Below are 16,937 nucleotides of genomic sequence, written 5' to 3'. Positions count from 1 at the left end.
TGGAAGAAGCTGTATGCAAGTTATAGGCTTATGTTAAATCAGCATATTGTTGGCATTTGAAAAACTGAGGAATATACCATCTATCCTGAAATCCAATCAACTTTAGAACTAACAAACAATATATTTAAATACATAATGTTTCTTTAAACAATAGCTCACAAATGTACTTCCGGCAAACATCACATTTATTTTCTAACTGTGCTATTTACAAGTCCTGTCAAACAGATGAGAGAATTTAAGCCTTGACTATTCTGACTTGGCTGTTCTACAAAGACATGGGAGAAAGTAAAACAACGAAAGGAAGAAAGACGTTCTTGACAGTGAAGGAGGGAAAGAGGTCTTAAGCTGACACAGCCATTTAAACTTTTCATTAGGAAAGCATAACAATGACTAAAGCCTTTTCAGCACACAACACTAGCTGACTTAAGGTTTTTTTTTTCTCTTTTTTTTTTTCTCTGGGGTGCTTAGCAGTTAGTGCGAGTTCCAACACATTCCCATGTAACGGGAGTTCAGGTCCGACTTGCGTCATTTCCTGAACCCGTTCCCCTCAATTCTTGTCAACATTTCCTGTTCTCTCTCTGCTATCCCTATAACTTGAACATGGGGAAAAGAAAAAGCCCTTTTATTGCATATTTTTTCCTATTAAAACTATTGCCATCATTAATGCAGCTATAATTATGATCATTGAAAAATAATTGTGATGTAGCAACTAATTGTGATGTAGCAACTACATCTCAATATTGTGATGGAAGCAACAGATGTAGTTCTTTATGCAGTATTTAAAACATATATATTAATGAGGCAATTAACTGCATAAGTGTTCATTCTTATAAGCTTGTCTTTTGACAAAAAATCTTTAAATTTAGTCAATATTTCACAAAACAATTTTTATAAAAAAAATGCAAAATTGCAATAGATAAAGATCAGTCAATAATTTTTTTCAAAATGAAATAAACAATAGCTAGCAATAATCTGCAAACTGATGTGCGAAGTTAATATATTGCCATGTCCCTTTTCTCTCATCATATTTTAATCATCAGTATTTCTGACTTATAATACTTTGAGTTTCAATCAGTATTATATTTGTTATTTTAAAATAATAAAATAAGGCAATTTATTCCTTCGACTGAGCAAACCTGTCAACAACCATCTTTGTCAGAAACTCCATTGATGAAAATGACAGCTACATCAATCAATCAAACTAAAACACAGACCAATTATTACAACAAATGGCAACCTGACTGATCCTCTATTGTGGAGCGGGACATAGCATGCAAAATATGGAACTGTCCCGATTTTAATCAAGAGGTCTGTTCACTATAGAGTACAAACACATATAATCACACTTAAATGTCTATTATTTAAGAGTAACAGGTGAGTTTGTACAGTAATAACGTCTGTTTCCTTCAGCAGCTTTGACAGACTCTGAATGGATGTGTCTGGGTACACAGTGACGGGGCAGTAAAGAGAGAAAGGCGAGAAGAATCTCAATCTCAGTGTCGTAAGCTGCCAAGCGGGTCAATAATTAAGAGCCATCCGTCTATTCCTCTGAGCTCCCACTGACACGTCTAATGAGACCTCTCTGGTCTCTCCGCTCTTGGAAATCTGCAAGCACACACAACTGTCTCCTTCCTAAGACAAATGTTGTCACCCCACTTCAAGCATCTCAGTAAAAACAAGCTTGAGTTTGGATATCAATAATTAAAATAAAAAATACCATAAAAAAAAAAGGTTTGTCCCTTTTTTGCTGTAATGAGAACAGCACTTGAGCTCTGCGAACTCTACAAGTTTTTAAAAACTGATGAGCATGATTTGTTAATGTTCCAAATGTATTGTGGTTCATTGTAGGCAAGAACGTCTGACTTTCCGTGCAAAGGAATTCACATGATAAATGAAACAAAGTTGCTTACATACTAGGGCTGTGACGAGACACTTAGCTCACGAGAACAAGACAAGATTTGTGTTTTTTTAAGAAATCCTCAATGACAAAATTCATGACTGGAAAAAGAGTCTGCAGGTGCTTTAGAAATGTTTTAACTAATCATCTTGTAATGAATGTCATTTCAGTTCTACTTTCAGAGTATCCATTGAAAGACAACAATATACAAGCACAGTAAAAGGTTTTGCCACAAACTCAACTGACTGGCTTCTCATGTACGATTTCACATGAGTTTCTTCAGACCTTACTGTACATGAATTATGAGCTTCCAGAACTTCTAATTGAGGCTGTGTGTGACCTTTCCACAAATTGAACAGAAATAAAAAACGTATAATAATTAACAAAAATAAACAGTTTTTTTCTGTCGTATTAATTGCAAATAATAAGTGCAACCATAATCAAAGTACATCAATCACAAAAATCTCAATATTCAAAGTGCATAAAGAGACCAGAGCTAAGAGGCGGTTACAACAACACAGCCCAGCCCATGATAGGTTTGATATTGGGAGACAGGCTATGGCATGTAGCCTCATTTGCGCGCATCAGGGAGCTTGCGTTTTACTTTCGCTTCGGTGTTCGTGCCCGCATGCGCACACACTCGGTGTATAGGGAGCGGTGGTGCTGAGCGTGCATTCTACGTGCAAGAAACACCTACGTGCGAGATAAGATGTTTATCAGGCGCTTAGGCTCTGTTGTCTAACGAATCATCCGCCATGGTCTTTCTTGTCAGTCATCTCGCCTCACTCTGGTCACGTGATCAGTGAACTGTGATTCCTGCAGCTCGTGCTGGAAGTACAGAGCAATTTTTACAATAGTTTACAATTGAAGCGACCGCTATCCAACTGAATTAAATGCGTTTTTTTTCTATAAAAAAAAAAAAAACGAGGCAATGGAGGCAATGTAAATGTAGCAGTGGCGTTTTCTATGCTAATTTCACCTTCACGATGAGTCATGGCGATATCGCGAGACAGCTTTTCACCATGACGAGAAATCATCACATTTTAATAATCGCAATCTCGACACACCCCTAAAACACATCTATACAATACATAAAACGTTAATACTTACTAACTGAATACATACTTGCTGTAATTTTGTTTCCCTCATTTTTTAGTTGCATTCTCAAGCCTCAGACTCTTTACTCACCCTCAAGTTGTTTCAAACCTGTATGAATTTCTTTCTTTTGCTCAACACAAAAGTTAATTTGAAGAATGTCAGTAAAAAAACAGTTGATGGCCTCATTTACTTCCCTAGTATTTTTCTCTCTCCATACTATGGAAGTCAATAAGGCCCATCAACTGTCTGGTCACGCACATTTTTCAAAATGTCGTCTTTCGTCGTTTAAAGGGCCGTGCCCTTTACTGAATTCACCAAAGTGAAGATGATGCCGACAACTGCATACTGTACGAGCCGCCCTGTTAAACTACTTCAAGGTTGGCTAAGGATCAAACTGTGTTGGTTATTGGGAAGTTTTATGTGCATCCCTCTAGGTTAGTCTTAAAACAGCCTAGTTTCACATACATATGTTCTGGAGGTGCATGCTGGGTTCTCAGGGATGCCCTCCACTAAAAAGTTATAGCTTACGACTTTCCAAGCCTCCTGTAATTGAGTTTAACACCAAATAGAGGAAAACATACAACCCTCTGTCTATGCAATAAGTCTTTCTGAGGGCATATCTGCCTCGGCTTCTGCTTTATCTCCAGACATTCAGAGCATTCCGACAGTAATCACCCACAAACAGATGACGTGCTCAGCACACTTCATCAGCCACACACCTCACACACACTCCATGCCCTCCGGTGGCTCATTTAGAAGACCAATGAGGTGGACTTTTTATGTATTCATGGAATATCGGATGCAGTGCTACAAGCTAAATGTGCTGTGCAATGAGGTTTACGCAAATGGCAGCACTGGTACAGCGCAAAAACAAAAAAACGCATCCATCTGGCATTTAAATTGATAGCATTCATGTGACTTTCCACAAGGAAAACACAACAACAACAATTCAGCCCTTTTTTCATGATTAGCCGGCAGGACATTTCCAAAAAGCAACCTTTCTTTGTAAGGAATAATAAATACTATTAAAATAGAGCAATATGGAATGGATCGTATAAGACTTTACATCAAACTGAACTTTTATTAGCAAGAGCATTCCTCAATGTTGCAGTGCTAAAGCCAGGTCACTTGCGTCAATGGTGAGAGAAGCATTGCCTGGCAAAAACTATGCCATCCAGTATCAATTCCAATCAGCCAGTGTGTCAGCATTTTTTCCTGTTGGCCTTCCCTCGTCTACTCTGCTGATGAAAATGTCTGCTGAATAAGTTCAGTTTTAAAGAGCACCAAGGTCATCCCACAAGAGACATCTGCAATTCAAGCCTAATAATGCTGTTCACTACGTTTTTGTGAGAAAGCATACTAGCCACAAAGTTATACTTGCGGTATTTTTGCAGATATTCACACTCTTACACTCAATCAATCAAAATAACGGGTTTACTTCTAAATGCTGCCGTATAGTAAGCCTTTAAAAATATCACCTAATAATGCTTTTAATCTTTCTGTTCAACAGGAATATCTAGACAAATAGAATAATCTAGAATATAGAGAATCACGATTTTTTTTTTTTTTGCTTCAAACAGAGATTGTGATTCTCCCACAATTCTAAACAGACAACTAAACAAAATAACATGTCATTTACTAGAGGTTCTGACAAAATGTTACTTGCTACAGCCTATTTAAAATGATTTAAAAAATAATTAAATTAATGGTTCAATGACTCACTCATACATACCTTGTTTCATTAATGGATGAATCAGCATTTATTAATAAATCTCTGTAATGAATGATTCAATGACAAATACATATTTTAACAGTCATTTGTCACCACCACCTGGTTCCATGGACATCAGTGTTTATATCAGAACTCTAATGTTTATCTCAGTACTTCTGTGATAGAATACAAAACTACGGTAAATGTGTTAATTGCATAAATTGAAAAATGTCGGGTGTTTACACAACAACGATGCACTAAAAATGGCAATGTTTTTCCCTTGCGTTTTTTTTCCGGCCTACAGACAGCAACATTGTCAAAATGATCCCCATTCACACGGATCCGCGAAAACTAAAACCGTTGTATTATGCGTGCCAGGCCAGTAGTCACTTTGTAAAGAAACACTACGCACCTATAGACTGAACATGTAATACGCATGTTAACTAAAAGCTAACTAAACTCTGACATTCATGTCTGTTATTAAACTAATAAAATGGCAATTCACTGAGATCTTAGAGAAAACTGAACACATCATTGCAGCAATCACATATGATTCATTCCTACATATGGAATAATAATTAAAGTGTAAGAAAAACCAGTTACAAAAGGTTACTAGAAAATGTCTACACTTTTCTAGTTAGAGAAAGTTTGAGAAGAGGCAGGGATGACTGAAGGAAATGATCAACTTCTAGACGGAAACAAGTCAGAACTTTAATAAGACACAGACATCTAGACCCTTGTGTCAGTATGGAAAAGATTTCCCTGAAGGGCTTACAATCTTTCTTGCACACTTTACTGATAAAGGGTTGCAGGATTCGGGGGAAAAAAATCTGTGGAAAGTGAACTAAATAAAAGAAAGCTTTTGGGAAATGTACATTGCTGACTCTTCAACAGCTCATGCTGGGTTATGCATCTCTGTACAGAACTCAAACAGAAAGCCACCCACAGTTCCTGCCAGGTTGCAGATACTTTTTTACTTCATGTACACTTGCTGCGAGTAGTACACATTTACATCTGTACATCTTATACTACCAAAACAGGAAATTGGAAGTCAGTCTAGAAAGAGCTGTTAAAAATGATAACACAACAACAGACTGAGGGCCAGAATCAGATTTAGGGAGTTTCCCTTTCAGTTGCAAAATGTATGGCAGGAGAGTATTTAAATGAATCACGCAAGGTGATTTACTAAGTTTTGCGCAAGTCAATTTACTGGTATTTGCGGCATTATTTAACACCCAAAAACCATGTCTTAACCAGACACTAATTTGCACTGCTCTTGGTAGATTGCATTGGTCATTATGGAAATGATCCGCTCAACTTTACACTCCCATCAGCGCTTTTTTGGAATTGTGCTCACGCTAATTTGCCCTATTTAGTAAATCTGACCATAAATGTCACACAAATCGGCCTGTCACAATTATTGATTAATCATCTGATCGTAATTATTCAATCTAATCACAATTAGGTTTATTCAGACTGCATGATATTATATTATATCATATTATATTATAAACAATTGAATACATATTTTAACACAGCATTATAGTTATATATATATATTATATTTTACATAGGCCTATTTTATTAATTTTTTATAATATTTTATAATATTATATACGATTTGAAGTAAACAAGTGACCTGACATAAGTTGTTAATAGCAATTATTTGTATGACAATTAATAATCAGCACAAAATTCATGATTGTGACAGGTAATACATAAACCAACATATTTTCTAAGCTGGTAATAAAGCAAAAAGCCACTCGAGGCTGTGCATTATTTCCCCATGGTTAAAGGGGGCACAGAATCACTGTAACATGACATTGACTGGCTAATTGATCATAATGAACCAATGTTCAATGAATAAGTAATTTAAGAAGAAGAATCAAAATAAATAAATTCTGCCAACTGTGCCAAGTAATTTAGTTAATTAGCTTAAAAAACTGTGTACGGTTGCCAAGTAGTATGGCAACTTGGCACTTTGATACAGAATTCAATTAAAGGTGTACAATCATCGATTTGCATATTCTTTGTATACCTAAGGTGTCACATGATCCTTCAGAAATCATTCAAATATGCTGATTTAGTGCTCAAGAAACATCTCTTATGAGTTGTGTTGCTTAATATTTTTGTGATACATTTTGTGATATTCAGGATTCTTTGAAAGAACAGCATTTATTTGATTAATAAATCGTTTTGTAGCATTAATGTCTTTACTGTCACTTTTGAGCATGTTTCCTTGCTAATTTTTGAATGGTAGTTACTAGTATAGACAAGTGGAAAACACTTTTACATAATAACATCAAACTAAAAATACAAAAGCTGCTACTTCAGCAAAGTAGAAAATGCAAATTAAGGAGAAAACCTATGGAAATAGTTTCTCTTTGAACTAAAGTTACAGTTGCATTGACTGACTAGCGTGATCAAAGGTTTCACTGGTTGTATGTGTAGGAAACAATTTGGGGAATAAAACGGTTATCAGGGTGTGCTCAGAACAACATTAACAGTGATGCCATATGCATGCAGGCCGTGTTACAAAGAAAATAACATTAAATGCACTAGCACACACACAAGAGTGTGACGTGAACCGTTGCTTAATTACTACACTAAAATCAAACTGCCAGTAATCATGGTCTTCCACCCTTTCCCTAGTGACTCACACAAACATTGGGCAAAACGTCTTTATGATACAGTCAGATTTCCTTTTCTGAGCCCTTGTTTACATTGATCAGATCACAAGCACATCTGTAAACTGGGTCCAAACGGATCCAATAATTGAAACCACATAATATACATGTACTGGTAAATAGAAACGCACATATCATAGAATTTGCAGCATTAATGCACAGCCGTCCTGATAAATGTCAGACTTGACCGCTTGCTCACCATTTGAGATGCGTGTCAGTACCTGTCTGTCTGATCAATCACCCATAACAGATGTTAATAACTGGTGAACTCGGAACTGAACAAAAACATTGAAATATTGCTTAATGTGTGTGGGACATTAAGCAATAATAAAGTGAAACTGCATCACCACTAGCACTCATTAAAGGAATAGACGTTCACGTCTTTGTGAAATTCAATTTTAATAGTCTCTGCTTTGTAACGGTCAAGCAGTAGAGGTATGGCTTACACAAGGTTTTCTCCAACACCCACCCAATTACAGTCCACGGCTACAGCATGAGAATGAGAAGCTAATAAAATAGGTATTATGAAGGCATGAGATGGCATTTAGAATGAGTTATTTTAAAATTTCAGTCTGTTTTAGCCGACACTACAGAGAGAGAATATGAGGAATAAGCTACTTTGGTGGTCTACAATCCTGAAACGCTCCCAATGCAGGTCTTAATGGGGTGTGAAAACAGAGGCAGGATTTGTGGCCGAGTGTGTGTTTGAGGACCATTAGGGTTGTTTCATGGGGATAGGGCTGTTTGACAAAGTAAGTGTTAGGGAAATTGGATTACTAGCAAATTCCACAACACAGATGGTTTGATCATTCACCAAGGACATGTACTTGCATACTGTCAACACTCATCAATATACTCATTAACTTTCAAAATTCTAATAATTATATCCAAATAGAATACATTTATTCAGCAATGATTCAATAAATTCATAAATACAAAACACTTCTAATTAAAAAGAAATGCTTTCTGAACTTCCTATTCATCAGGGAATCCTTAATTTTTTTTTTTAAAGATGTTTTTTTACAACAATGAGCAAAACAACGTTTTTTAACATTGATAACAATAATACTTTTTCTAATCAGCGTATTCGAATGATTTCTGAAGGATCATGTGACACTGAGGACTGGAGTAATGATGCTGAACCAGCTTTGTCATCACAGGAATAAATCAAGTTAAAACATCTTGAAATAGAAAACTGTAAAAATGTGTATATTGTAATAATATTTCACAATAATACAGTTTAAATGCATTTTTTAATCATATAAATGGAGCCTTGGAGAGCACATAAGACTTTCATAAACATTTAAAAAAAACGTACTGACCACAACCTTTTGAATGGTAATGCATATAACTGAAAAAAAGAAAAGAAAATAACACCGGTCAGAATGACTTGGAGAAGTAATTACCGGTATGACTTTTTATATTAAAGGAGCATTTCATCCAAATATACAGTAGCATTTCAACTAGACGGGCGATACAGAAGCAAACAATGGTATTAAGTTCGATGTGAATTGGGACCTGAACTATAGAGTTAGTTAAATTGTACATCGAGCAAAATATGAAATCTCCATCAGATGACACTCCCAAGATATGCATACAAGACTCAAATCATATCACATCACATAAAGTCCTTTGATTTCTGCACTGCAGAAAGGTAAGCTGAACGTCACATTTTAATTAAACTCTTTAATTCACCGGGAAATATCAAAACCTGCCATTGGGCAGTCAGCTGTCCATGCAGCCTTGCAGGGTTTGCTATACAAACAGTGAATGTAGTCCCTGTCTTGTTCTGATCAGATAAAAGTCTAATTTATAATTGAGATGGGTGGTCTGATTCACATGCTGGTCTGTTCTTTCAGATGGCAATCAGCCCCTATATGGTTTAGGTGTACATTGCAATGCGGTAGACTCATAAACTTATTGATAAGAGCCTGTAAGTACAAAAACCAGCCACTCATAATTCATCATCCTGAGATTACGCGCTTTTTGCCTAGAACATACTGTAATGTATTCCGCTCTTGCTGGGACTGTGCGAACCATTTCACCAATGATACTGGTGAAGGGAATGTGAGGATATGAATGAATTATCACATCTACACCGCCAAACATCTCCCCAAAACCATATTTTTTACACAATAAGAGAGAGTACGAGTGATCCGCAGTACGAGAGAGATGCATTTGGGAGTAATGTCACATGTAATGCCAATTCTGGAAAACTTGCATAAACATGAAGATGCCAGTATGGTATCCATTATGATCAAGTTAGTTTTAATCACGGAGTCATGTATTATCGGCTACTTGCGGTGGATACTCCAGCACTAATGGAAGTGTATTCATAAAAAGGAAAAAAAAAGAAAAACACTAATGGTTTGTGTGTCCTCAACACGCAAACAAACAGAAACAAACACACACGTGCTCACACACATACCCTTGAGCAAGGACGACCGAGAAAGCTTTTCATATTCTAATGGGGACGCTGCGCTCACATGTTGCCTGGGAGATGAAGCATTCTGGGGCTGTTTCAGCAGTGCTGATGTAGATATTGGCTACTGCTTTGGACCGATCCCAACACTGTGATCCAGGAAAGATGAAGAGTTGATGAACAAAATTATTGCATGCCTTAATATTCAAGACTGATTTTTAACATCTGCTCAGTATTAAGCAGACTTTTTTTTTTTTACTCAAGTGTATAAACTATATGAATGCAGCAGCAAAAGTGTATGATTTTGAAACTGACAAAAAAAAAAATTGTGCAAACAAAATTCAGCTCAGTTTGACTTGTATAAGTTTTATCAGAGAAAAAGTTCAGAATTAGGAAATGCATACTTAAGATTGCTGCATATGTATATACTAAATGACAAAAGTCTGATAAAAAGCATGTTGAATAGGAATTCTTGTGGCTTAAAAAGTATTTGTTTGATTCCTGTGGAACGCATGAGCATGAGAAAATGACTGCAATGCAAGTTGGTTAGGATAAAACATTTGCCAAATGCATAAAAATGTAAACATAACATGTACCAACCAATCAAAAATAAAGACATATTGCAATATCAGTGCTTTCATTTTATGGGAGCTGCAATTTAAAGCTGCAGTCCGGCACTTTTTTGTGTTTAAAAATATAAAAAAATACATTTTTGAAAAAAAACTTAACCAGCCAGTGTTCAAAACGATCTGCTTGCCTTACTTCGATTCAAAACGGTAAGCTTGTAATAATGATTTTAATTCCAGTGGTACTGGTGGATTTCCGCGGGAATTTCGAGCATGTCTTTGCGTCATTACGTCACTTCTGTACACATAGAGAAGGAGTCCCCGGCTAGTCGGCTATATAGCGTGTGTGGATGATGGAGGTGGAGATTTAGCTTAGCACTTGCCTGGTATGGCGGATCCCGAAAGTTTAAAGCGACAATCACCAGTTGTAAAACCCAAAAGACTTCGGACTTCACAGTGGCTACAGAAAAGAAGAGACTGCAACCGAGCCCATGCTAAAACAAGGATAAACATCGGCAGGGCGTGGCGTGAACTCCGTGTTTTGAAGGGGTGCAGAATGTATGTGAATAAATTTTTATTATATTACAGTTTTAAATAAGCATTTGATTACACATACGTGTGTGTTTTTTATTTAAAAGAGAAACAGTTATAAGGATGATTTGTTGGTATGACAATTAGAATTTATACTGCACAGAAATGAAAACTGAACTACAGGTAGCCTAGCCCTAATACACATTAAATGTAGTCACGCAATAATGATGTAGTTAACATTAATAATTTGAGAACAAAATATATTTTTCACGTTTTGACGTGATATTATAAGCAATCGTTAGATAAGCATGATATAGCTGCAATGCTTCCCCCCACCCCCCGAATTTGGTCAGAACAAAAGTTACTTACTTGTTCAGATGACATTTACCGATGAAAATTCTAATGTTGGTTATACTTTTTCAAAAAGTATACTCTGACATTGCTAATGACAGTACAGTATCCACAGCGACGCGGCAGCGACATGTTCTCCTCAATACATTGTGTTCATCCGCGCTGTTTCATGCCGATTTACTACCCACGCACAGTTAATAATTCCGCGAATAACTGCAATTGCAGATTTCGAACAGAGATGGCGACAAAGAGGAAAAACGACGGACTGCAGCTTTAACATTTGCATTTAGTGTAACAGTGTGCCATGACCACTGGTTTTCTTACAATTCCCAGATGTACAAGGAAACATTAAATTCTGACTGAACTAATAAAACTGATAAAAGTGAAATACAATAGATCAGATTAGGATTACGGTTCAAATGTTTGGGTTAAAGGACTACTTTTTGAAAGTAGTCTCTTATTATGCTCCGTAAGGCTGCATTTATTTGATAAAAAAAATACAGTAAAATTGTGAAATATTATAACAATTTAAAATAACAGTTTCTTTCTTCTTTTTAATATATTTCAAAACGCAGTGCATACGTTGAAGGCTGAAGAAAAAATTCAGCTTTGCCATCACGTGTCACACAATACTTTAGAAAATATTCTTAACATATCAATAGAAATATTTTGTAACCTTATAAAATATCAATTAAATTGATCAAAATAACTTTTGATAAATTGAATGCGTCCTGATTAAATGAATTAAAGAAGTCTTATTGACCCAGGACATATACATATGCACGCACGCACGCAGTATTAAAAATTCAAAAAAAATCTGAATATGCTTTTTTTTACTGAATCTTTAAAAGGTGAGCATTTCATGAATTTCTAAATGCCAAAATTGTCTAAAAAGTTTTGAAATGGAAATATTCATGACCTACAATATACAAAGAGCTTAATCTTCATTCCCAAACAAATGCAAAAACTCAATATTCTTTGTGGCTATTAAAAGCTCCTTTCATTAATAGCCCCTACTTCCACAGCCACTTAAAATCATCAATAATTTCTCAAATGGCTCCCGACCCAAAGACAGACTCATGAAAGAATCAGTGCAAAACGATTTCTTTATTCTCTGTACTTCCATGCCTTTTACAGACAAACCAACCCGACCGCATTTCACCGAATGCCCTTGAGTCACACGGATCAACTAAATCCTAGATAAAATACTCCAGGTGGCTGCTATTGTGGATACAAGGAAAAGATTGCATCTCGGCCATCAGATCATGGGCTATGAATCAGCTCGGTTTGTCATCTTTCTACTTTAAGTCTTATAAGACCGTCCTGTGGTTACCACTGGTAGATGTTTTTGTGACAATGCAGTTGTTCCCTGCCAGCTCTAAATCATTCTGATGCTTAGTATCAGGGCGTAAGTGCAAGTAAAGATTAATACTGATGACATAGTGCGGTAGTCCCCTCATTTATCATCAAGTCTGTCAGCGACTGGTAAATTGGGTCCTGCATCCTCCTCAGCAAAGCTTAGAGGAACACAGTAAGTGGGCTGTGTATGAAATGACTAAGGTAACAATGACCTTGCAGTCCCAACATGACAGTCACCACAAGGGTTCCGCTGCTTTCTTTCGACTAATCCAGAGATTTGAACTCTTAACCACAACATCTCATGATCCAGGATTTGGCAGACACAGTCGGCAAACAGCACGCAAACTGATGTGCTCCGCAAAATGCGCTTTGATTCTCCTTTCGAAACTCCAAAATATATCACTGTAAGGCTGCGTTCAATACACTGCAATACAATGAGAAAGTAGTACATTGATTTTTCCAATCTGCAAAACACTCGATGTCCTAATTTGCATAATCAAAAGACTAATCTGGTGTTAATTGAGCCTCCCACTGTCTAATTACTTAAATGAAATGGAGTGCAATTAAATCTCTCAGTCTCATTTATTAAATTGTTCTGGTCAGTAACTGAAGCCTTTTTCACAATCCTAAGAAGCAGAAAGTCACATTCTGCAAGTCGCTCTGACTACGAGTTTCATTTGAGTCTTTATTTGGCTTTCTTTTATTATTATCATCTGAAATGTAGCACATTAACAGTGTGTGACATTTGAGAGCCAGTCACAGCAAGTCTCCTCATGGGGAGAAATACAAAACCACAGACGTTAAGGAGGACGCATCTGACGCATCAAGGACAGTTTGAATGAAATTGAGAATTAGACTGAGAACAAAACATTAGTAACAGCAAAATCGCATTGGCTACATTCACACAGCAGCAAAAAATGAGAAATGTCTGACAGATCTGTACTTCAAATCACCCATTCATTTTTTTTTTTTTTTGATATATTGAGATATATATTATATATAATAATGCAAAAATAACAAAATGCCCATCTCTACTATTAATACGGGCATTACACTCAAGTTAAAGAAGGAGACTGACTTCAGTTACCCATCCATTCAGAGATAATTTGATTATAACAGTCTGTTGTATAAACAATCTGAAAGTCGCTCTTAATCGTAAAACGGTTGTCAATCTTAAACACTGACTGTGCGACACTGCCACTGTGATTGTTAAGGTGATATATTTTGGAGCACGGTTTAGGTGAAAACATGACAATCATTTTATTCACCTTTCCCACTGAAAGCCTCCAATTGAGAGCTGACACAAGGCATGGCTCACTTACTCTCAGGACTCACTGATCCATTGGTCAAGAGCTGGATGCAGTTCAAATAAAAGAGTGAGTTTATGAAGCTCCGCACCTGTATATTGGGTCTTGCATCACCATCATCTTGCTTTCATCCCAGGTCCATTCTTTTTTCTGCAGGAAATCAAAGTGATCATTTCAGTACACCACAAGCCAGGCTTTAATATATGATAACATATCTGAGGCAGAAACTTGCTCTATCAATTTTCTCATTTAAGTTCCAGCTCTAAATTAAACCAAGCGACAAAGCACCTGTGCAAATCAATACTTTAGGTTTAAATGTACAGCACAAGGCAACTTAAGATGGCTGACTCTAGCCATTAACTTTGAGCTAAGCATTTTGTTAAAGGACAAAACCATCCTGAAAAAACAGCTTAAAGCAAAGTGTCTTGCCAAAGGGCGAACAAGTAAAGTAGAACTGTGATGCGTGTTCTCCACTGATCTCAAAAACTCCTAGATCAAACCCTTAGTCTTTCAGCTTAAAGCTGCTTGAAGCTTATAGCCATCATCCCCATCTAAATTATGACATGCAGTTATTGTTACAAAAAAGGAGGTAGAATCTAAGCAATCCACCTGACACTGAATCATGTTAACTCTGGATAGGTTATGTAAAATGTATTTAGTGCAAGTGTTAACTTCCAATATGAACATTTGTACTATACAGCCCAAAAACAATTTATAGCACAATATTTTCATTCTTAAAAAAACAATTATATATCATTGCAAAGACTCTCTATAGACTCTAACATCACATGAAAATACTGATACAGAGTTCCTGGTGCATTTCGTGAGCATCATCCTGCATTAACATTCAGTTAAAAGTACTGCTAACAATATACTTCACATAGCAAAAGTATTTGTCTGTAATAACTGAATTATAGATTTAAATTTGTAGCATTTATTACAGTTACTACATAGACTTCACTATTCTAAAATAAAGCTCAGCTAATTCTATCCTTCTGTCTCCCCAATATGTGATGAGTGTAAAGCTGCCGAGGGTACTCTGGCACATCTTTTTTGGTTCTGTGCACAAATTCAGAGTTTTTGGCTAGACATTTTCCATTTTTTTTGCCAAGGTCTATAACTGTGTTTTACTTCCTGATCCAATGATAGCAATTCTTGGTTGGTCAGACTCACTGGAGTCTCTCAGTCCAAAAGGTACGATTACCTGTTCAATATGGAATGCCTGTAGCTAAGAAAGCTATTCTGCTTTTGTGGAAGAAAAATACTACGTTCCTCTTTTCTGACTGGCTATCCGGACTCACTTCTACGTTACACCTGGAAATAATTAGATACACCATTTCTGGGAATTCTGCAAAATTCGACAAAATGTGGGAATCAGTTTTTACTTTTTTGTCCAGCCACAAGGACTAATGATTTATCTATTATTTATTTCAGATTTGTAACGTTCACTTTTTGTAATTTTTGTGATTATACTTAGTAGGAGAGGTTGGCCTTGTATATCGTCATCCTCCCCTTTTGTTTTATTTTTGTTTCATTTCGCATATGGCACAGATTTTTGTTATATGAAATGTCTCTGTCTGTTTTTGATGATTGCTTACCTTTTTCTTTTTCCGCAGCGCTACCCTCACCCCGTCCACGGACACGATGATGTTCACTTTCTTCTTTTTGATATTCTTCACTTTAAATTCATACTGTAAAGAGTAGAGGAGAGATAGAGATCATTATGGGAAGAAATATCAATACAGAGCAATTAATTGTCCACCCTTCCAGGACACCCAAGGATACTTAGAGGAATTAAACTCAATCTTGGCCTCCGATTAAATAGAAAATAGAGTGGTCTGTCCTCAGCAAACATCAATAACTTCACCTTTTTTTATTGGCGAATATGTCCTTGTAGAGAACGAGCTCAAATGCCATTAACATTTTGACAATTGAAATGCAAGATTGGAACTTTTAAATGAGCCAAGTGCTTATCAACAGCGTGGAAATCAGAAAGAACAGCAAAGCCTTTGAAGTGCATCAGGGTAGAATGGAGTTCTCTAGTAAATGGGTTTCTCTGTGGCTCCTCAGCTCAGAGTTAACTTTGTGATGCACATGCAGCGCTCTTCCACAATTCAGAAAGCATTACCCTGCTTAGAGATGTATGGATGCGGGTGTCGGTACAAACAACTGTGAGCAAACACACTTGCACAAGTAAACAAGTCTCTGCAGGGACAGTAGAGCAGCATGTTCTCATTTTTCATTCCTATTTATGTGCGCAGTATACAAATATACACACAATATTGTTAGACCAAGTTGGTTAAGACCATCAGGAAAGTTTAATTTGTAGTTTAATTACATAATGTCAACATCAAGCCTAACATCCTTCAAAGCTACGGTACATTCACCGTCAAGAAAATATAGCAGAGTAGTCCTCTAGCTACTCTGCATCTTGTTTATTCACTAGGTAATGAGAAGTAAATTAGGAGAAAGTTTGCTTCATATGCGTCTTCCGGCTTTCAGATATGCATATGAAAGAAAAAGTGGATTCTATGACTCATTTTTGGACTGTTTTGACAAACCACAATTTGGACCTAGCCCCTTTCTGCAGTCATGCCTTCCTGTTTGTCTCATTTTAATTGAGTTTCTTTCAGCCACCTGGACCCCATTTTATGTCTCTCAGCAGGTGCTGAGTGGAATTTCATCAAGTATATTGACACACTGGGGTCAAAAAAAAGATACAGACACTGCTGTCTGTGAGAAATGTATTCGAAAGATTAAACCACAATATAAACCCATTTCAGACCCTACCTAATACAAGTTCTGCGATTCAACACTCTTTTGTGTGTACTACTCAATAGTAATGAAAGGTGTACATATCGTACAGCATCATGGGATTTGCTCAGGATGCACATTACAAGCCTGGCAACATTTTACACCAGTGTTAAAATGAGCGAAGTTGGGACCTGTATACTCCAAGTCTAACAATGAGGAGCATTGAGCTTATCTTGAATTCCTCTCTGAGCTGA

At 36.6% G+C, this 16,937-nt stretch overlaps 1 protein-coding gene across 1 annotated transcript in view; it reads right to left on the bottom strand.

The window, feature by feature from the left end:
• The window catches only part of nos1apa (nitric oxide synthase 1 (neuronal) adaptor protein a), a 96,231-nt gene that overhangs the window by 53,065 nt on the left and 26,229 nt on the right, over positions 1-16,937 (bottom strand). The window contains 2 exon segments of the mRNA XM_079627297.1: positions 14,021-14,079; positions 15,528-15,620. Of these exon segments, the coding sequence (XP_079483423.1) occupies positions 14,021-14,079; positions 15,528-15,620 (152 nt within the window).

This window comes from Phoxinus phoxinus (assembly GCF_949152265.1).
Source record: "Phoxinus phoxinus genome assembly, chromosome: 11".
Classification (NCBI taxonomy): Eukaryota; Metazoa; Chordata; class Actinopteri; order Cypriniformes; family Leuciscidae; genus Phoxinus; species Phoxinus phoxinus.
Note: the sequence above shows the minus strand (reverse complement) of the source record. Positions and strands in the feature narration are given on the sequence as shown.